Consider the following 21,713-nt stretch of genomic DNA (forward strand, 5'->3'; position numbering starts at 1 on the left):
AAAAAAAAGCAGCCTAAATAACTTTAATTCTTTGTCAAAGAACCCTTCTTTAGAGTAACTTGGCTCTATAAAGTGGTTTCTGGAAGTAAAGATACCTAGCTTTTCCGTAACATTTTTCATTCATAGATCTTAGAGGTCTCTGTGAATCAAATCATTATTATTATTCCCCTGGTCTTCCATATGAGAAAATGCTGACCTTCATCTTCTGGATAAACCACAAACTGTACATTCCTGACAGTTCCTAGGACTCCCTGCAAAATCAGGGATTTCCGATCAAACTCCAAAAAGCAGCAAAAGAAAGCAGAGTGTGGACACATACTTAATTTCCCTGCAGAACCATTATTACCATGGTAAGAAACTCTTCTCTTTTCTTATTATTTCAGCATTAGCATTTGTCTTCCCAGTCCAGCTGGACAGTTCCCACTTGCATGAAACTCTCATGACTGCTCAGCTTAAAAGAACATTTGTTCCTTTATGCATTTGGCTAAAATCTAAATGTTGCTATTTTCAAAGAGAATTCGTTTTTTTTCCATTTTTAGGGTAAGGAAATGATGTGTAGGAAGCCACGGGAACTTCAGCAAAGCCACTTAAGTGTATAAAGTGGGTTGGCAAGTGGGTAGAGCACATGGCAGGCTCTCAGGGTGATTTCCCCCAGATTTTAAGATGAAGAAATCAGTTTTATAGAGGTCAATGCTCATCTGTTGTTTTAAGAAAGCTGGCAGTCCTTGATTCCCAATTCACTTTTGTCTATTTATTTCTATTCTACAAGATGCTTGAGGTGGGAAGCAATAAATAGAAAAATTATTTTTGACAAGATTAAAAAAAAATACAAAGAGCAACATCTAGGAACTTTGGCCTGAAATAACTTCCTGATTTTATCTATCTGGACTCTCAGCATCAATGTAAAAATTCGGACTGGATGGCTTTCAACTCTGTACTCCTAATTTACATAGGCAGGTCTATTTCACATCAAGAAACTATACTGATCTCCTCCAAGGAAAGCTCTAGCTGGGCCTGAAGGTGCAACAGAAAACAGGAGCTGCCAATAAGCATCCAGACTCTGCTGATGCTGTGCTGAAAGTCTTCTCGTCCTGCTCTTTGGAAGTCCTTGCACAGAACCGCTCCCAGTAAGCTCCAAGCTCGTATCACAGAGAAACGCAGCCAGGCACTGGATAAAAAGCACCAAGGAGACACAACAGAATCAACGCACTGAGTGAAAAATCCTAGCTCTTGGAATTACTCTGGAAATAGCAACTAGAACGGATACCGGGCAGACAAAGCTGTGCACATTGCTCACCAGTGCCGTTAGCTGATCCCAAAGTCTATTAGATAACGCTATCAATAATCCCTCAGTCATCTGACTAGAAGATGCCTCCATCTCGCACACAAACCCAGCATCCATAAAGGCTCCACGTGCTGCCAGCAGCCCAACAGACAGCGCTTCTAACTGACAGCACTGCTGAGAGCGGTGGCTCAGGTGGCCCCATCCTATGCCAAAGTGCTCCCGGGGAGCGTCCTGTAGGCGGGCCACGGTGCCAGGCTGCTATGAGTGAGTGGTCGCAGCCTGGCCCTGCTGAGGAGGCCGGGGCTGGCGCTGAGCCCTCGCCTACCCATGCCCATCCACATGGAGATGGATCTGCTTTGCAGGGGCAGAGGTGCTCCGGGGAAGCTGGCACAGAAAGCATTCCGCTGGGTACCTCTCTGGCACTCGCACTGCGCTGGCAGCTGCAGCAGGGATCAGCAGCTTCCTAGTGTGCGTCTTTGTGCCATGCTCTGTGGCACTGGTAAGAAGCAGGGGCTGCAGGCTCGAGGAACCAAGCTCTCCCTTGTGTTTTCCCTGTGGTCTGCGTGCTTCCTGGCACGCTGGCTGCGCAGTTCTGCTCCTCCGCATGTCAGCCGTATAAATCATGCCAGCTCCCTGCAACGACATGCCTTCCCCCAGAGAACACAATTCACCCGTAACCAGTAACAGCTTCCTTGCCTTCGCAGCAAGAATAGCCATAGTTTCTCTATTTGAATAATTTAGTGTACCAGCTGCCCCAGGCAAAACTGCAGGCAAGCCAAGCAAGTTCTTCAGATTTGTTAGTGACTGTACCAACAAAATTCAAATTGCCTCGGAAGCTGAGCACCCAGGAGCTCCTGGATTGTATTCCTTTAAAGCAGACAGATGCTGAATCGTGAAGATTTTCTTTAATAGCCTGAAACTGCCATAAAATGCTAATGAGATAATGTGAAAAAACATGGGCCAAATAATTTAGAAGTTGAAAAGCAACAACCACATGACTTAATTCATTTTGGTAAATCTCACCTTTAAACAAGTTATTTGAACAAACTTCTAGGACGTCGGAACACTAGACGAATAACCAACCTACACAGCCTTTCACTTCCGTGCATATTCTTTACTGTGTATTTCCAGAGGGCAGAAGCAGAAGGCTCCTTCCAAGTCCTGGTCCCACATGCAGGACCCTGAGGCTTGGTCCCAAGCACTGCTCTGCCCTAAAAGCAGAGCCATGGTGCTCTGTCCTCTTGCACAGATAAGACTGAAGCTTCAGTTCTTCAAATCCTGCTCTTAGTGGCATAATTTCTGAAACTTTACTACTAAGCTGCTCCAATTCCGAAGTGAAAAAAGTAGATTGCAAATGTAGTCATTTTAAATTAAAGCTCTCATCTGATCACAAGTGAGGCTGGGGTCTAACAGTCTGAACTGAAGCCATTCAAAATTAATGGGAAAACACTCATTTGTTCAAACTGGCACTAAAGGTGAATGGTTATGGAACAATACTTTCCTTCAGTAAGGGCCAAGGTCTCATTATCAACTTAAAAAACGTTTCCTTAACTTCTCACGCCTAATTACAGATCTCTTGTGACACTAGAGTAAACACTGAGTACATTGCCTTGGAGTAGAATAAAAAAATAAAATAAGGAATGAATTACAAAAAGCAAAATTACAGATAATTGATAATATTCCTAGCAGTTCCAGACCTGAAATGATTGTTTTTCCACAAAGACAGGAACACGTCGTTAGGCGTTGATTTTAAGCAAGTCCTGCCTCATCTCTGTTTCAGCCCAAGAAAAGTTCTGTGAAGAATCTGAACATCCCTGGCAGGGCTTAACTGGAAAATTCAGCCTACGCTGGCTGGCTTGGAAAGGTTTCCTTCTGGGGACTTCTCTTGAGAAAAGTAATGCTACATCTGCAAATAATAGATATCGCTAGAGAACAGCAGAACAGCACCACAGCACGTCACAACCATTTCAGAACAGGCCTGTGTAAGCTCTGGAATGGGAGAAGGAAGAAGCATCTCTGTCCATTGCACCTATTGAACATACATACTCATATCAGCAAAAGTACCACTTTGCTAAATTACTGAATTCATTGAAGAATGTAAGAAATGTTTAGAACTAAGAACCTAAAAAAATAAAATGTAAGAGACAGATAATTGTCAGACTTCATACCAAAAATAATTAAAACAACTATGTAGTACCTCATACAACATGAGGTACAAGAGGAGATTGAGCTCAGCTTACTGTGGTAGTCATTTTGGTGACTGCAGCTGCTGTCACTACTTCACTTCAATAATCAGCATTACCTTTCTTTGGAAAAAACATCCGCTCTCTCCTTGTAATCTGAAATAATACCACTTCCAAGGTCTTCCTTTAGAAATGGCTTGAAAATGCTTTAAAACAAGTCTGACGTGTTTTTAAGCAGAAATGACTGTTTCAGTTTGCTGCAAATGTCATTAACACCTGTATGGCACTGACATCATGCTTTCAAAATAAAGATAGGTCATCTTACTTTTAATTTCACACATGCACATAAGTGGTAAACATTCAGAGCATTCCTGTTAATGATGCCATCTGGTGCCTCCCATAATTGTGTAATATTCAGCCTTCCAAACAAGATGTAATGGCAGCAACACACAAAACCCACTGACATTTACAGTAAGGAAATTTATTATCAGCCATCAGTTCAGAATGACTGTGTTTGCATCACTACTGGTGCTATAAAATCATCACCTTCACCGAGCAAGTGGAGGTACAATAAATAATGGATTTTAATCCATGCACATACTACAAAAGCATTAAAAATTCATTACTCAGGCACAATAGCATCTTAAGCAACAGTTACATCTTTAAAAATTAATAATACTTTACTGGTTAAATGAAAACTACATGCCAAGCCTTTGTTTATAATACCAATGTGTTCATATACAAATTGTAACACGTAGGAATGCTTCTGCTTTTGATACATCAGTCTTTATATTTAAAAAGCAGGGAATTCTCTTGCCCATACTACTTCATGCTTTTTTTTTGGTTACAATCATCCTCCACTATCATAACAGAGGCTTACGATCAGAAAACAAATCAGAAAACGGAACACCAAAAGCCTTCCATGTTTTAGCTACTTTTCAAATATTCCATTGCCTCACTTCAATCCAATAGAATAAGCTGAGCCAGAACGAAACCTCCTATTACTACAGATTTTCAACAAAGTCAGAATACACTCTGGGGCAGAGCAGACAGATCTGAAGTAAAATAGCACCAATGGCTTTTCTTAGTTACTCCTACTAATTCAACTTTTATGACTGAATAACTTTGGAGAGAAGGCATGTACAGAAGTGCTACTTCTATGGTAGGAGGAAGCACCAAGCAATATTCCCCTCTGTCATTGCTTGGCCATCCTGGCAATGCTCAACTCTTGAACAAGTGTAAAGTAGACTAGTTCAACCAACTTGAGACTGAGTTTAGGATCTCACTCTGGGTTCTCGCTCATCCCTCCTTTGCTCACTTTCTCTTGTCTCAGTTCAGACATTTCTTTTACTGCACCTGTAGCATGACTTCAGAAGTACAAAATTACTTGAGACAGGTTTTGTGATTGTTTTTTTTTAAATACAACGTTGCATGGACTTACAATAAACTTTAATTGTTCAGCCTTCTTTCTATGAGCTATAGCAGAAAAAACAGTTTTGAACCATACAATGTAACCTGACGTGTTGAATATGACCATGACACAAAAATATATATAATAACTCCAACAGCATAAATAATAATGAAAGGGCAGAAACAATAATTTGACAGATGTGTGACATTCTTGTTCTTCATTGTGGATCAGTTATTCTTGTTAATTATATCCCTTTTATTGATAATTACATGAAGCAGATGGATAACAGAATGCTCCCAGATGGTGAGAAAGCAAACAAGTTTACAAATTGTTTATTTATGAAGATATCATTAAAAATTATTTCATTATCTACAGTTTTCTACTCCACCAATAATTATAGGCACCTTAAAGGCCAGTAGCACTTCATAGAATATTTAGCATTCTATTTAGTATTAGTTGTAACCAACTGTTTTATAACATAACACGACTGAAGCGACTGACAGATGTGCAAAACACAATAATAATCTAATCTGTTTTAACACTGTGGGAATTAAGATTTTGAATCTTTGGATCTTCTGCCAGTTGGCTTTTCAATACTGTTTACTGACTCAGAATACAAAAATCAGAGATTTCCTTTTGATTTTGAACAGCTGTAGAAAGTGTTTGATCTAATGAGCAGACAGGAGTTTTTTTGTGTCTGTGTCACGAAACGCTGTAGCATGGCAGATGTGAGGCCTGATGCAATTTTGAGCTAATATGTTGGGCCTCTGATATACCTGCTGCAAAAGAGCAGGCTGAGCAGGCATCCCAAAGGCTGGGCGCTTCCAGGACTAAACGCAAATAAGGCCATGAGCATCAGTGCCATTCCAGTGGGAGACTGGAGAGTTCAAGGCTACTCCCTCTGTGCCTCCTTGATAAATCCTCACTGATTTATCCCAATCTCCTCAGTAAAGGGATGAGAGTTTTGTAGAAACAAAGAAAATCAGCAGTGAAATATCTTTTCCATCTCAAGGAGAGGGGTAAAAACATACTCTGTCATTATTGACTGTTACAGGAAGGTTACTATGGTCATCAGAATTCGCAGCCCTTTGGGAAATGGATGGCTTATGCTTGGGAAGAGACAGGTCTTTTGAAGCACAAGATGAAGCAGCACAGAGTTGTGGTTTAAGAGCAACCTTGGGGTTGCCTTAAAACCAAGGCAAAGCTTTAATAACAAGGCCAGGCAACAGAGAGGAAGAACAGGTAGAGTGCTGAAACTCTATTTCTTTGGAGTCATAGTCATCTTAACCAGGAGCAGAGAGATCAGAAGCCTGGCTAAAACTAGAAACAACACTGAAAGAAGAGAAATAGGATAAGAACAGGGAGAGACAAGGGTGGCTGCATAACTGCAGTTAAATAGTTGCTCGTTTTATGGTAAGTTATGTTTCTCTATGATGCATTTCTGCATTAAAAGTATCTTAATCTTATGCTGAGCTCTCCCAGAGAGACCACAGAAAGAACTCATGCTGTCTTAGGCACCATGAAACTCAGTTCACAGAACCATGGAATCAGAATCCTTAGAGTTGGAGGGGACTTTACAGGCCATCTAGTCCAACTCCCCTCCCATAAACAGGCACATGCAGAGCTAAATCAGGTTGCCTAAGGCCTGGTCCAGCCTCGCCTTGAAAGTGTCCAGGGATGGGGCATCAACCATATCTCTAGGCAATTTGTTCCAGTGCCTCACCATCCTCACTGCAGAAGACTTTTTCCTTATATCCAACCTAAATCTCCCCTCTTTGAGCGTGAAGCCATTTTCCCCTGTTCTGTCACCACAGATCCTGCTAAAGAGTCTGTCCCCTTCTTTCTTATACCCCTCTTTAGATACTGAAAGGTCACCTTGGAGCCTTCCCTACACCAGGCTGCACAGCCCAGCTCTCAGCCTGTCCTCACAGGGAGGTGTTCCATCCCTGGGCTCATTTTTGCAGCCCTCCTCTGCACACTCTCCAACAGGTCCACGTCTCTCCTGTACTGAGCACTCTCCATCTGGACGCAGTGCTCCAGGTGAGGTCTCACAGCACAGAGCAGAGGGGCAGATCCCCTCCCTCACCCTGCTGGCCACGCTGTTTTTGATGCAGCCCAGGATGTGGTTGGCTCTCTGGCTGTGAGGGCACAGTGCTGGCTCATGGCCAGCTGCCATCCATCAGTACACCCAGGTCTTTTTCAGCAGGGCTGTACTCAATCCTTTCATCCCCCAGCTTGTATTGGTAAAAGCAGGAGGAGTGAGCAGGCCAGGAATTCATGCAGAGTGGCACATGGATTTTCATCTTTTTTCTTTTTCCAGACACTTTATTGGATTAGAGAGTTTCGACAGAGGGCTGAGAAGAACAAGTTACCACAGACAAACAAACAATTTTTGGTGCTCATCTGTCTGCAACAACTAATCAGACCTGCAGGAAAGCCACCTCTCATCTGCACAGCCAGGATCCACCTGGACTGGTAACAAGTGGGAATTAGCTGAGGGCAAAGCTTTCCTGATTTAGATCACTGCTTCAGCTTCTGTCTTTGCAGGAAGGAAACAGAAGAGAGTCATTCTGGGTCCCGTTTATCTGTACTGGGTCACTATTTACAAATGAATCTCTTCATGCTCACAAGCAGGCTGCAAAGTATTAAAGAGGGATGCAAATTGATTGAGCTCCCAGGCTCCCACTGTGCACTCTCTCAATGATACTAAGCCACTAATGGCCTATCGAGATAACGTATGCACAAATCAAGAACTGTGCTCAGACACTGAATGGCTGAGCTGCTGAGCCCCAAGCTGTTACTGGTGAAAAATAAATTTTGCAGCAAGTAAAGGAGACAACTCAAAAAAAGGCTGGGACAAGAGGAAGGCAAAAAGCTGCTAGAGCAGTAGATGAGCAGCAGATGTTGATGGCTAGATATCAAGGGGCATCTTGAGGGTATCAAAGCAAGAATTTCATTACAATCATCTCCATCATAAGAGAGAGATACTCAAGCAATTACTTAAGGAGGGCAATCAAATGAAAATTATCTATTTCCAAACTTGAGATACATTACAATAAAAAGATTGTAAATGCATGTGAAAAAACTGCCACCACTGCAGAGCTACTTCAAATGAGAATTACAATAATAACCAATCATCCTGCTTTCAGAAACAAAGCAGGGGTGGGCTAAGGTTAGAAAGAAATGCAGTGGGTTTTTATATATAAGAAGGAAAAGTCCTCTCTGTTAAAATAAGCTTGGTGAGCCAGAAGACACATGGTAGAGAAAGGAGGAGTTGTCTCAAATACTTGGAATCCCTGTTTGCCCAAAAGTTTTGAGACCTTGCAAGATCTAGCCTCTATCTACACAACAGCTTGGGAAATAGCTTGTTTAAAACCACCCTAACAAAGATGTAATGGACATTTTCTCCTTATTGCTGTTCTGGTGCTTGCCTCAGACAGCTTCCCACACCACTTCCTATTCCAGATTATTCTTCCGCCTTTTGCCTTTCCCTCTCTCCTCCACACTTAAATTCCAAAATTCTTTTCCATTTTTCCTTTTACTTCACTTTCTAGCCTGCTAGCATCTCTCCCCATGACCAAAATCTGTCTATTTTTCGAGGTGACAATTCTCAACCTTTCTATTTGGCAGAATTATCATATTTAACTCCTTGGTAGGATATTGTGGTCTTTGAAAAAGGGATTGGGCCTTTCTGTTTACAGAGTGCCTGAGCAGGCCTTTTGATTGCCACAATAATGCACAGGTAGGATAACTCTGTGCCTACTGAAAGTTGATTATACTTACTTTATAAAAATACACCTCGTTTTATTTGCAGCTTAGCTGCAGCATTTTGTAGGAAAGAGCAGGACTATTGATTTGCATCAATCTTCCTTTCTGCAACTTGAAAGAAAGGGCAGATGCCTTATGCCTGGCTACTTGCCAGAGCTTACGAAACATCCGAGATCTGAAAGTAGCTTCTTACTTTTACTAGCATATGCAGTCCCTCGTGGTAGCTTACCTCTTAAACTAAAAAGCTTTCCCAACCTATGCTGGCCAAAGGTCATTTCATTCACTCAGCAGAAGAGTCCGTTCATCTTTGTATGGTTTCAAATTCTTGGTATTTCAGAAAACTATAGGCAGCAGTATAGGACTAGCTTTATCCTCAAGTTACTGCCTAGGGATCAAGCCCAGATGTCAGTTTTGACAGAACGCAGTCTGTCAAAAATACATAATTAATGCTGGTGCATATGCAGAGATACTTATAGAGTGACTACCTATTTTTTTTTCAAATTCAGCAAAACTTTGTTAGTGAAAATGTGTGTATTTTATTCAGTAGAAACTCATTAAACTTTGGAGATTTAAAACAATTATCTCACTACTTGCAACTCTCAAGAAATCTATAGAAAGAACTCAGGAATGGAGCAGACACCAGATGAGCAAATCTCTCAGAAATTGGAGGTCTGTGATCTTCTAACTCAAACAAAAACACTACAGTGAGCTCTTCTGCTAAGATGGTAACAATGCATTTTAAAAATAAAATCGGAAGTAGCTCAAAGAAAAGGCTTGGAGAGCTTATTCTGTAAAGAAGAGGTACGTAGGGATGTAATCAACAAAGCCAAATTCACTTCAGTGGCCTCAGCCATGTTCTGGATTTTGCCTTGCCAATTGCTGCCAAGTATAGAGTTTTGGAAGTCAAAAATTATTGACTAACTGTGAAAAGGACATCACTAAAAACATTATATGGAAACCTATCTCAGCCGTCTGGAAGTTACAAGACACACATAAAACTCTCTAATGACATTTCTTCAGCAAATTACAGCTATCTACCAAGGGTATCTATCACTAACTGTTGTTTTTTTTTTTTCTTTCTAGTATTTCAGCTTCACTACTTAGTTTTATAAGGAACGTATTCACATCACATTTTAGTGATAACATCAGATAGTATAAGTTGTTTAACAAACAAAATAGTAAGGCACCAACATGTTACAACTGCATGAGTGTTGTATAATAAATTCCTGCATTAAACGTGGGTATCTGTTTGATACTGCTTGGTAGTGAAAACAGTGTGGGTTCTTTTGCTGTTAAATTATTCCTGGTATATTTACTCATTTTTGAAGGTATCTTATGCACTGAAGAAACCTGACTTCAGGACTGAAAACAAAAGATAAATTGATCTAAGTAATTTCTACAGAAAAGGTCAGAATCGTGAAATTGTATTTTTTCACTTTAAGAGCATAATACATACATAAACTTAACTCATAACATTTAAAATGTTTCGTGAGTTTGAAAGTACCACTATGGAAAAAAATGTTGTTGAAACATGAGCATATATTAGTAGGTAAATGTTACAGCTTAGTGATTGACGTTTGTAATATGTTTTAAATTCAAGCTTAGAAAAAACAGTGGTTGTATAGAAGAAAAACTGGGATCGTAGGGTATGGACACCATGTTCAATGTAATTAAGAAGCAACCTATCAACACTAAGTTGGTAATGCCATCCCATCTGCCAAACCCTGCATTAGCTGGCAGTCTGCCCCTCTGGCAGCCTGCTGCTGCTTCTGTTACCCACCTGATCCTTGGAGACCTGCTCTGATGGAGCGTTTATGCCAAGCTCTTCCAGAGGATAGACAATCTGTCGTCTTGGTCGCACGGGAACCATGTAATGAAGGGCAGATGTCAGGGAATGGGCAAAGGGATTCTGAAACTGAAAGACAGTGATCTATATTTCAGCAGAGAGAATGTCAGAACAGTGCATCACAGATGTCTGTTGTATGCCTTTGCAAATACAGAATTCTTAGCTCTGTTGGCTAAATCTGAGAGAAAAATCAGTAAATAAACAAACATACTCAGAGCAGAGGAATGAATTGCAGATAATTCCTGACACTAATGAAGATAATTATGAGTGTAATTACATTACTATCTCTGTGGGAATGACAGATAAACAAGTGGTTTGGTTTATAGGATTTTTCAGCACAAGTATTTTCCCCGGGAGGATATTTTTCTCCATAGTGATCATGAATCAGCTTGATTTGACCTCATTAAGCTATGTTATCTGCTTACTGCTAACCTTTGCTTGTTTGGCAGAGAATGGTTATGAATTTATGTAAAAATACTATACCAACTAAAATGTCAATTTAATCCAAGTGATAAATGTTAATAAACTGGCATAAACTTGAAGTGAATGAAAACCTGAATGTTAATAAGACCAGCATGGACCGTAAGAAGTAGCTTTATTCCATTTATTACAGCATGGCTGGCTCCATCATAACTTATGACATGAAAAGGAAAAAAAATATAGGAGAATTACAGGAAATAGAGAATGAGCATTAATGCAAACTAAATTACATTGAAGTACCATTCATCCAGAAATATTGAAAAGAAAAGGAGTGTTACACCATGGAGAACTGAGTAAAATATCACTTTTACCCATTTATTATGAAGCAACAATGAGCTAAAGTGACTTAGAGATACTTTAATCTAGAAGTAGACCAAATTGGAATTATTAGTAAGATTTAAGTTCTCTTCCATCCACTGCCATTAAACTGCATTTTTGTAAGTACCTCTGAAGAACCTGAGAACCTAATGCTACACAAGGACATTAGTTTCTCAAGAGAACACTTCATAAAACTCCACAAAATGCACACTGGAGAAGCAGGAAAATACACCCTTCTGAAAATGGATCTGCTCAATCTGTCAAAATTCCTATGTTAAAAAGGGTGGCAATTTCAAAAACACATAAGTCACCATCTAAAAGATAGGAGCTTAATCTAGCTAGCCATGCAGACACCTCCCCAGAGCTGAAGAGGTGAGCATCTCCAGAGGGCAATTCTTCCTGTCCTAAGATTGGTAGTTATGATTGATGAACTGCCCTCTGGATGCACTGTGTTTTCTCCATTAACTCTGGCAGGAGCTTAGTGACCAGGTCAGATACTAGCTGTATATGGCTATGGATATTTTTAAAATCATCTTTTCTTTTGCTTCTACAACTTACATTATTGGAAATGAATTTTCTCACACAGCATTAGGTGTTTATGGTTTTTAGGTGGCCCTTGCAGAAGTACAAGTTAAATTTTCACTAACAATGAGATGCCCAGATCCCCCTGACTTTTGATAAAAACCAGTCTGAAGTACCTTAATCATTTCTGAAGTGTTCTTACAAACCAACTGGATGTGTTTTTAATATGCTCATGTTGTACTGTGCTCAGTGAAATCATTCTTTTCTTTTCCCTGCCCTCCACTTCATTCTGAATCCAAACAAATAGGGGTACTTCTCAAAATTCATTATGCAACTGAGAAGCTGTATGTGAGGCAGCACAACTTCATTAGGTTCTCGTAATAAATTATGACAAGAAACACAGGTTGTTAGATAAAAAGGTGTTACATGTACATTATTCCTTCTCATTTTATACATGCTTGATAGCTGATTTGAATTGAAAGCAATTAAAGTAAACCATGATGTTGGTCTCCTGAGATGATGAGTTATGACAGTTCTTTGGTTTTTTTCAACTATGCATCCAACACAGGGGCAAGAAATGAAGTCACACAAACTACGACTTTCAACTCAGACACAGGGTCCTACTTAGGCACGACTAGGAATAGTGAATGCTTGGTACCCCATCCTGGAACAGATCTATTGGGAAACTTGCTTATCTGTACTACAGCACATTTGTAGAGGGGTTGACAACACACGAGGCAACAGCAACACGAGAAGCTGTGTGGGTGAGAAGTATATATGCTTCACCTAGAAACAAGTGAGGAGGTACCAAATACATTATTCCTCTACTGTGCTGCTCCCAGGGCAACATATTAATGTGTGTAACTTAAGATATATAACTATATTTAGACAACAGATGCCTTAAGGATCTTCTAAATTCAACCAAAAAACAGACACTTGTAAAGAGTGATTCAGCTCAGAAGAAGCCACCCCCTAAGAAGAGCTTCACAGTCTAGGCAAAGAAGGGCCAAAGCCAAGGCCACTTCAAACTTATGCTCCTCCAAATGCTTCCTGAAGATATTGAGTAAATTTTGACTTGTATGCACTGCTAACAGCAGTATGGACTAAATCTTCTAAGTAACAGCTGTATCTATGAATGCAGATTAGATGATGCAAGAAGAAAAAAAAGCATAATTTGCTCCAGGTTACCAAGAAAATTCCTTTTTCCATCAGTCACAGAAGCAAAAAGAATCCAATGAGCAGAAGTGATAACATTCAATACATAAAATAGAAATAACTTCATTCTTACCTTGCCCTCTGCATACTGTGGATAAACAGGGTAGAAAAGAGAAGATTTGTGGGCCAAGCGAAGAATTTCCTTTAGAAAGTGTTTGGTATAGTGACGAAATATTGGATTTAAGACAAAGTGGTAAAGCTCTCCATGTTCCTCTTGCTGGTAGTCATTAAAATGAATAAAGTCTTCGATGTTGTAATGTGTTTGAATATACACAATGTCCTGGAAAACAAGAATCTGGAAATGAGCAGTGATTAAAAAACTGTATCTATGATATTATGGCAAGTGCCAATGAGGTAATTTTATATCAATTACAGAATTAAGTAAGAACACTGAAATGAAGTGCCATTGAGGATTATACAACTAAAGCTGAAAAGACTGACTGAACACATTTTTCTCGAAAATCTTTTCATTGTATCAAAATCCATTCTTCTGTATGCCAACCTTTATTTACATGGAATGCATATATGATTCCTTCACAACAATGTCTGATACAGATTAATGGGCATTCATAAAAAAGAAAGAGAAAACCTTTGTTTTGCTGACTTAAGACAGAAGTCTAGGCTGTCTCCTCACAAAACTTAAACCAAAAAGGAAAACTTTACAGAAAAGAACTGTGCAAGAAATGCCTTCCCAGAAATTTCCCATATTGAAGTGAGAAGTTGAGAATTTTGTACACTTATACACTCAAGAAACTGCAGCATCCTTTTAACTCAAGGCCCTTAGTATGAGTTACTTTTGTAAATAGAAGCAACAACTCCTTAGTTTAAGAACTAAGCACTACAGCTGCTGAAAGATCTTAAATCTGTCTTTTCAACAGCAGAAGGCCATAACACAAAGAATTAAAGAGCACTACTTTCCAAGAATAATGTGAAACTTTTTCATTTTTTGGTACTCCATTAGAGCATGTTTTTTGTTTGTACGCTTTGAAGTTAAGTTCAATTTATAATCACTCAAAAGCCACTAGTGGGGAAAAAGGTTAAGAAAGCAAATCTAAAAGGAAAGCTGCTACTCTTCACAGTAGGCTTAGCAAAACCACTTTGGAAATCAGGAGGCAAAATAAGTGATTCCTAACAGCTAGAGGCAGAATGGCTTTGTACTAAAGAACAAAACAGGGATGTAGGATCTCTGTACTTCCAGAACCCATCAAGAAGCTTCTTGCAACTACCAGGGTGATTTTTTCCGTGTGTGTGTCAATCACTGTTGTGAGAATTAAAGTGATACTGACTACTTAGCAAAGAGACAAAGAACCAGTGGTTTTTACATATATTTTCTGCTAGGTATTTGTATAGTGGCAAGCACAGAACTCAGCCTTTGGTGCTGAGGGCTAATTGTTAGCATTTTCATATGATTCAGATATAACATATGGGGAAAATATAAGTAGAATTTACCATTTCATCTCTAACAACAGAAATGCCAACTATTTGATCCAAAACTTCTGCTACAAATGCCTGTACTGGGGTCCCATCCTGTAAGGAAACAGCATCATAAGCACAGTTCTTATTTTATTACTGATCCTGTCATTTTATCTTAAATGTGTATTTCACCACATAAGCACAGTTAAAATATTTTCCCAGTATATATATTTACGCACTACACCAATTCAGTCCTTCTCTCTTACCTTAAGGTATAATGTTCAAGCAGTATATAGTATATAACAATATGTGTACATATTGTTATACATATATAACATACATATATAATATACATATTGTTATACATATATATACATATACATATACACACATATATAATTGAAACCATACTGGACTAAAGCTTAGTTTAGCATCTAGCTGCTATAGCAGAGCCATATGCTCAGCCACTAATTTAGTCCTGGGTTAAGGTCAGATCTTAGGAAATAATATTAATTAATATATAGATAAAGTTTTCATCAGTTGTAGCATAAAATGGATTTTTCTACAATTGCACGATTGGTAAGTTAACAGTATTTTGTCTATGCATGTTCCACTATGAAAAAAAATGCATGTTTCCTACTGTTTGATGGGCATATATTAGGTTGCATTACAGGAAGGAAAAAGAAGCCCCTATCGTATAACAAAGTATATGTACATGCTCATCATGCAATCAGATTTATGTGCAAGAAAAGAAACTGTCAGGCTGTCAATGGCCAAAAAAAATGCATGCAGCCTGTTTGTGTCTCTGCACTTGAGGAGTTTGCAATGAAAGGATTAATTGGTGTAGGCCACAAATAGGCTTAACCATCTAGTCAAGCTGCATACAGCCCATACCAACCGTTGGTACCAACTTGTTACATAGATAGAGTTCACCAGCTTAGAGAAACATAACAAATTGTAAATGTATTTATCAGTATGTATCCACTGTATTCTAAATATATTTACAGCAAATACTCACTGGATCCCTGCGAGCGAAAATAAATGTATTTAAGTCACTCAATATACTCTCATTCAAGGTCAATGTTTTAATGAGCATTTTGACTCCGAGTATATCATTGGTTGTTGCTCTTCTTACATTAAAAGACCTATTAAAAAACAAAAAACAAACAAAAAAAAAAACAACAGAAAGGAAGAAAGGTTTGCCTTATGACAAACTAAACACTACTTTTCCTGTGTGTATGAAGATGTGTCTTTCAGAGGCACCAAATATCTTTTAGAAGCTGGCGTCTATTGCTATGACTGCTGTTCCAAATGTTTATTTTATTGTTCAGTAGCAGAGATCACACACCTGCTTAAACCAACTCAAGAATGCTGCTTTAAAAGCTACTAAACACTTAGTGCTTAAGCACCTACAGTCCAATCCCATACAGCAAACACTTGCCATTCCTGTAATCACAAAAATCCCATGTCCAGAAGCATAAAAGTAGAGACAGAAAGCAAGGAATCTGTAAGAACAAAACCCATTACTATGCACCAATACACAAGGAGAAAATGAAAGAAAAGAAAGAGAGGAAATAAGCAACAAAACAAGAGGAAGAGAAGAAGAAAAAAAAGACAGAACCAACTGTCATTTCCAGATAATGAGCAAAGAAAGGCAGAAATATCAATGCTGCACAAGAATTTTTCCAATAAAAAATGAATTATTAGGCCTTGATTCTTCAAAGAGTTATGAACAAAGAAAAATTTACATGAATAAAGTGCTACTACTAAATGTAAGAGTGTCAATTAGTAATCACATTACAGTGACATGGTGCAATATATACACCACCAACATGTTAGCTAAAGACAGGAATATACCAGCATGTAACTAGGTCAGTTAGAATACATGTTCCTACCCAATGCTTATGAAAAACAAAATTACTTCAGTGACCATCTACAGCAGCTGAGGAATTATTCTGTTGCCTGATAAAGACACTGACCATTCTTGGTTGAACAAGGCTTATGCTATCAAGACTGATGAGCACTGTCAAGGAACTCAACTGTAACTTCATTTCCAAGAATTAAGATCTTTCAACCACAATTTGCAAAACCTGCAGTTTGTGTAGTATAACTCCTATTCCTGATTTTCTTGTTTTAAATTTAAACTTGTACGTACAGCTTTTCAGCCTAATTTACAATGAAATTGATTTTGGTTCTAATGAATATCACAGAATCACAGAATTGTAGGGGCTGGAAGGGACCTCGAAAGACCATCTAGTCTAACCCCTCTGCCAAAGCAGGCTCCTTATACCAGGTTGCTCAGGTAGAGACTTAACTATAATCTATAATACATCTATTTAGTAATCCGTAAGTACCAGCTTACTGGTACTTACTTCAAAATAATATATAACTACCAAATATATGATATGTTATGGGAAATTTTACAGCTCAATCTCATCAAATACTTTCAACTCAACTATCTGAGTGCTCAAGAATGTACATTTGATTACTAATTTCTGCAAGAAACCATGCATCTGGCATCCAAACAACAATCTAATCCTCAATTTCTAAGTGAGCTTTGGTTCAGTTTCCACACTTGTTAAGACATTTCCACAGACAGTTAATTACACGATCAAACAAGTGATGAGGATGAAGGCCAGCAAGACCAACAATATGATTAACTTTGCGACCCATAAGCATTCCATCTTCCTGCCACTCTTGTGCTCCTTGATTTGAGTTCTCCTCCCCACGTGTCCAAGAGAAGGCAACTGGACCACTAATGAAGTACACTTCTAGTGCTAGAAAAACACTATGTAATGTTATGTTATGTAAATATTTTATATTTTATATTTTAAAATAAATAAATGGATAGTTAAAACAACCAGATCCATTGTGAGTATGAAAGAGTAGGAAGGGCTATCCAAGGTCTGGGTTCATTTTTCTTCCAGCAAAGAATTAACTCACTTCAGGTGCCCAGTTCCTTTGACTGCCCAGAAGCCAGGACACTGTTATTATTATTATGCCTTTTAGTGAAAATTGAAGGAAAGTACCCATTAAGCAGTTCAGCCTATGCCTTCTCACCTGTTATTTTTTCTCCTTCACTGTTAAGTAGCAGACCTATACTTCCATTTGCTGCACTCTTGCTTTTTGTGTACTTAACACTTTTTCTTACTCCTTCTCCAACCTTTGCTAATCAGTATCTCATTTTGTGCCTGTGCCTCTTCTGATTTTGCCCTTTCATGTCTTCAGATTCCCACCTTCTTACCCCTGTTTTCCTTTTAATCCATTTTATGTGATGTCTTTTTCACTCACATGCCTTTTGAAAGCTCTTGGTGCAAGTACAATATATTGATCTTTTACTTCTTCATACTTTTTTCTAAGCGAGTTATCTGCTGTTGTGCATTGAGTTGTGCATAGAAATTTTCTAAAAGCTTCACCTGGTCTCTTATACATCTTTTTTGAAGGCTATTTTTTTCCTTCTTTCCAGCACAGCTGTAAAGGGTCTGGAAAATGCAACTAATAATCCTATTTTGTTGCCACAGAAAGGCTCGGGTATTGCTTGCAATATGCGCAATTCAATCAGAATTTTAAGGTCCTTTAAAAAACCTTGATAACAAGTTTAATTTTTATCAAAATCGCAAAAGGACTCATGACTACCAATCCTACTGCTCTGTTACTGAACAGCTGTGACTGAGATTAACAGGAATTACTCCAGTGGCTTTATCTTTGGCCAGCTGGATTCTTACATAACACACAGTAGCTCAATTCCATCCCATGGTAAAAAAGCTTCTGCATAGGTCCAAGAGTAGCTGGCCAGTTCCTGCACAAGCTATTTGTATACCATCAATGGTGACTAAGTATGCAATTAAAACAGAAGTATTTCTCTGAAATCAAGTAGTATTTAGCTGCATTTATAAGAAACATAAGGGAAAATCTCCAGTTGTGCCAAAAATTTAAGATTGGTGTTTTGTCCAGCTTGTCATACAAACAAAGCACTGGAAAACTTATATGCAATGTAACAAGAATCATGATCAGAGAGGTTCTGTATCCCAGTTTGTCAGTATTTCAGACTGTAGAAACATACAGAGTAGCATAGAATTTGAAAGAAATGAAATACATGATTCAACACCAAAAATAACCTAGAGATAACTTAGGTAAAACAGATACTCAACAATGAGGTTACTGCTGTGTGTATGTTCCAGATGTACATTACTGCACATCTCTTTTGCAAGAGAGCTATTTTACGCTTCCAAGAACTAAATCTACACCTGGCTTCCAAATATTAATGTTATTCAAGCTGGTCTAAGTCCTAAGGGTCAAATGGTTTGCATTTCTCTGTTGGCCTTGTTCTCCAATGAAGTAGCTTGAATAAGATACACAGATACAAGTTTTAAATGAATCCTCTTCTTGCATTTTTTTTTTCTTTCTTCTATAAAGTCAACTACAGAAATGCTGGCAGTTAGAAGACCACATGCCGTTACGTTTCTAATTACCTCATTTTTTGTTTAATTAAAATTTATGTCACTAATTAATTTATTTCATGACGTTGTAACCGTATTTCTACACTGTTGATTATACCGTTATGTGGAGGTGGAGATACATCTCAGTTGGCTTAGGATTCACTCCAGAACAAGAAGTGAGACAGTTGCAGTAATATTGCTAAAGCCTAATTGTTCCAGGCACAGACCTGTGCTATTCAACCATACAGTTTTGGGGTTCAGGCTACCAATTTGTAAGATGCTGCACTGTACCATGCACATTTGTAAGAGCAAGCAGGAATATACACCTGATGTTGGGTTGGATGATGCAATTATAAAAGTAATTCAGAGTACTTCATTTGTTGCTGTGAGGCACATGACTCACTTGAGCAATCCTGCACGGTGGAACACGTAAAGCTCACGACCAAACTGGGAAGTACAGGAAGGGGCAACTCGAACAAAACTCTGGATCAGGTGGAACTCTGGTACATAATGTGGCACAAGGATGATACAGAAGTCTTTGTCCTGAAAATATATGCAGAGAATATAGACTCTCGGTGATCTCAATACCAGCTTTTCACAGAAGCTTCTGACTACAGGGGATAAAAAGAAAATAAACTGAATGCTTTGCTTAAAATGTACATACACTCCAAATGTTGCTTTACCTAGATGGCTTGATGCACAGGCAGCACGAAGGAACTGATAAGCCCCAAATTAATTCAGCTTACAGAAATGAGTCTTTTAGCTCTAGTAGTAAAGTCTTGTCCTGGCATTCCCTAAAGGTTCTTTTTCTCCCCATTTTTCTTTTCTTCTTCAGTGGAAACATTACTCCTTATGCCCAGACCTTTAGAGCTAACCCATTTTCCTTGATATGTTTTTTCTACCCTGTAATTCTGTTGCACTGGAATTTTAAGACAGCATATGTCTCTCTGGGATCTTCTGCACATTTGCAGCTGAGACCAACAACCAGAGCCCTAAAATCCTCAACAAATAGTCAGCATGCAAGCTCAGATTGACCTTGCATTTATCAGCTTCATGTATACTTTGATGTCCTCCTTGTCCTGAATTTGGCATTTCTGGTACATACATGTTACAGGATACACACACATCACAAGCACACACTGTATTTGCACAGTTTAAGGATATCACGTGGTTAATTTTTCTTACTACATCTGGTGATTTTACTGAGACATTTTGTCTCAAGAAACTACAGATGGCAAGTATATTGTTGGATGGATAAATTAGTATGAAATTTGAGATCCTTTTCTGCGTTCACTTTCTTTGGGAACTTTCTTTGGAAGTGAGAAGCATTTTTGTACATGCTGATAGCTAGGGCCACTTCTGCATCAGTGGTAAGCTGTCTCTAAAGGATGCTACCATGCATTAATTTGTAGAGGGAATTTACAGTGCTACAGCATGCATTAAGGATGCCTTAGAAAATATACTTTGTTGCCTCGGATGCAGATTGATTACACAGAGAGCTAATGTGAAATAGCTACTGCACTGTTAATTCACAATCTTCTTTGCCTCACATTAGCTTTAACACAAACATTCCTGGTTTAGCATATAGGCAAATACTACAGATTTCATTAACAGGGTCATTTCCTAGACACTAAAAAAAACAAAAATAAACCACTATGAAACATACCTACGAAACATAAGCAAAGAACTTATGCACACAATAGATAAAGCCCAAAAGCAGCCAAGAAGAGAAGTCAGACTCCTCAGAGTAACTCAGCACAGGATAGCAATCCATAGTGCACTCTTGTGAGTCACTGGCTTACTCAGGCATTGTATGTATGTGCTATTGCTGTCAGCTGCATTATTGTCCCTCCAAGCAAAAACGTGAGCAAACTTTAAAACTTTAAGGTATACGTACTGGAAAAAGCTTGAAAACATAATGCAGAAAATCCAGTGATCTGTAACCAAGAGTAAACACAGTTAGATAACGTGCATAACAAGCAGATCCTAAACATTTCAATATTTACTTCCTCATAAGTGTAAGAAATACTTAATTCCTTTCTACTTCTCACCTACTGTTTTAGAGCACTTCCACACTCTGTTCCACACTGACAGTGAAAAGTGACATTTGCGTTTTAAAAGACTAAATAAATCTACCAAATTAATCCATATTCTCCTCTGTGTAAGGATACCAAGGCCTATCAAATACAGTTAAAATGAAGCTTTATGTAATATTACTCCATAATACAAAATGTGACTTCTGAAGATATTCTATACGGATATCTGTTACCTAAAAATGCTGACAAAACCTCTCCCCATCAAACATGTAATTAAAATAACTAAGTTCTCTTTAATTTCTATGGCAATATTATTACTGGAATGGAAGGAGAAATCATTTTTAATTAAAATATTTGTGATTGAGTGAACAATTTGAAAACTAACAATGTATAAATACTCATTTGATTAGAATATTATATGAGGGCTGCTCCAGAAGTAATGCCTCCACTTTATTATGTTGACCCATGACAACCGAGGCAGATATTGGTGGTATGGCAGTAGAGACTGAACCTTCCCATTAACACTGCATTACATTTTGTTGTCATGCAGCAGATGGCAGCCAAGGGGCAGTCTGACAAAATGGCATCTGACAAGGAAGTGTGTATGAAGCCAAGGTGTGTCACTGAATTGCTCGATGCAGAAAAAATGCACCCATCGACATTCACTGATGCTTACTGAAGATTTATGGAGGGCAACTGGTGGATATGAGCACAGTGAGGTGATGCATCTCTGCAGTGGCAACAGCAACGTGAAAGACAAGCCATGTTTCATTCAGCCATGCACAGCTGTCACCTCT

At 38.7% G+C, this 21,713-nt stretch overlaps 1 protein-coding gene across 3 annotated transcripts in view; it reads right to left on the reverse strand.

Moving 5' to 3' along the window:
- CFAP61 (cilia and flagella associated protein 61) overlaps window positions 1–21,713 on the reverse strand; it is a 93,149-nt gene that overhangs the window by 43,773 nt on the left and 27,663 nt on the right. For all 3 annotated transcript variants that reach the window (XM_019612506.1, XM_010706407.3, XM_019612507.2), the window contains exons 11-16: window positions 20,778–20,817; window positions 19,284–19,423; window positions 15,460–15,586; window positions 14,478–14,555; window positions 13,102–13,308; window positions 10,428–10,562 (exon numbers count right to left, since the gene is read on the reverse strand). In XM_019612506.1, coding sequence (XP_019468051.1) covers window positions 10,428–10,562; window positions 13,102–13,308; window positions 14,478–14,555; window positions 15,460–15,586; window positions 19,284–19,423; window positions 20,778–20,817 — 727 coding nt within the window. The remainder of the gene's footprint in view (window positions 1–10,427; window positions 10,563–13,101; window positions 13,309–14,477; window positions 14,556–15,459; window positions 15,587–19,283; window positions 19,424–20,777; window positions 20,818–21,713) is intronic.

The sequence above is a fragment of the Meleagris gallopavo genome, chromosome 2 (genome assembly GCF_000146605.3).
Source record: "Meleagris gallopavo isolate NT-WF06-2002-E0010 breed Aviagen turkey brand Nicholas breeding stock chromosome 2, Turkey_5.1, whole genome shotgun sequence".
Taxonomy (NCBI): domain Eukaryota; kingdom Metazoa; phylum Chordata; class Aves; order Galliformes; family Phasianidae; genus Meleagris; species Meleagris gallopavo.